Source organism: Merops nubicus, unplaced genomic scaffold, assembly GCF_000691845.1.
Source record: "Merops nubicus isolate BGI_N331 unplaced genomic scaffold, ASM69184v1 scaffold16443, whole genome shotgun sequence".
NCBI lineage: Eukaryota > Metazoa > Chordata > Aves > Coraciiformes > Meropidae > Merops > Merops nubicus.
Window position 1 is genome coordinate 2,830 of NW_008599733.1, and position 354 is coordinate 3,183.

At 50.8% G+C, this 354-nt stretch overlaps 1 protein-coding gene across 1 annotated transcript in view; it reads right to left on the reverse strand.

The window, feature by feature from the left end:
- Window positions 1–289, reverse strand: part of LOC103770247 (NADH dehydrogenase [ubiquinone] 1 subunit C2-like) — a gene marked incomplete at its 5' end in the record, with an annotated part of 1,503 nt that extends 1,214 nt beyond the window's left edge. The window contains one exon of the mRNA XM_008937501.1: window positions 146–289. Within this exon, the coding sequence (XP_008935749.1) occupies window positions 146–289 (144 nt within the window). The remainder of the gene's footprint in view (window positions 1–145) is intronic.
- Window positions 290–354: the final 65 nt, after the last annotated feature.

The following is a 354-nucleotide window of genomic DNA, read 5'->3' on the forward strand; positions in this document are numbered from 1 at the left end:
CAGGAAAGAGTTAGCAGTTAGTATGACTTGATAGAAAAGAACAGATTCTGCCAGCAGCCCAGCAACACCTTTACATGCATTAGCAGTTACTAACTGGTACGTTAGGGCAGGCTGAGGTCTTTTTTAAAATACCAACTTCTCATACCTGCTGGTTTAAAGTCTTCTGGGTGGTGCCTGACGTACTCAAACAAGTCCCTGTCCAGCTTGGCATGGACATACTCCATACGTTTCAGAAGGTAATAGCCAGCGAACCACCCCACGGTGGCAAACAGGACCTGGCGGTGAACACCTGCAGGAGAAGGAGCAATGTCCCCTCACCTGCTTTCCCCCCTCCCCAGCCCCACACCCCCTGCT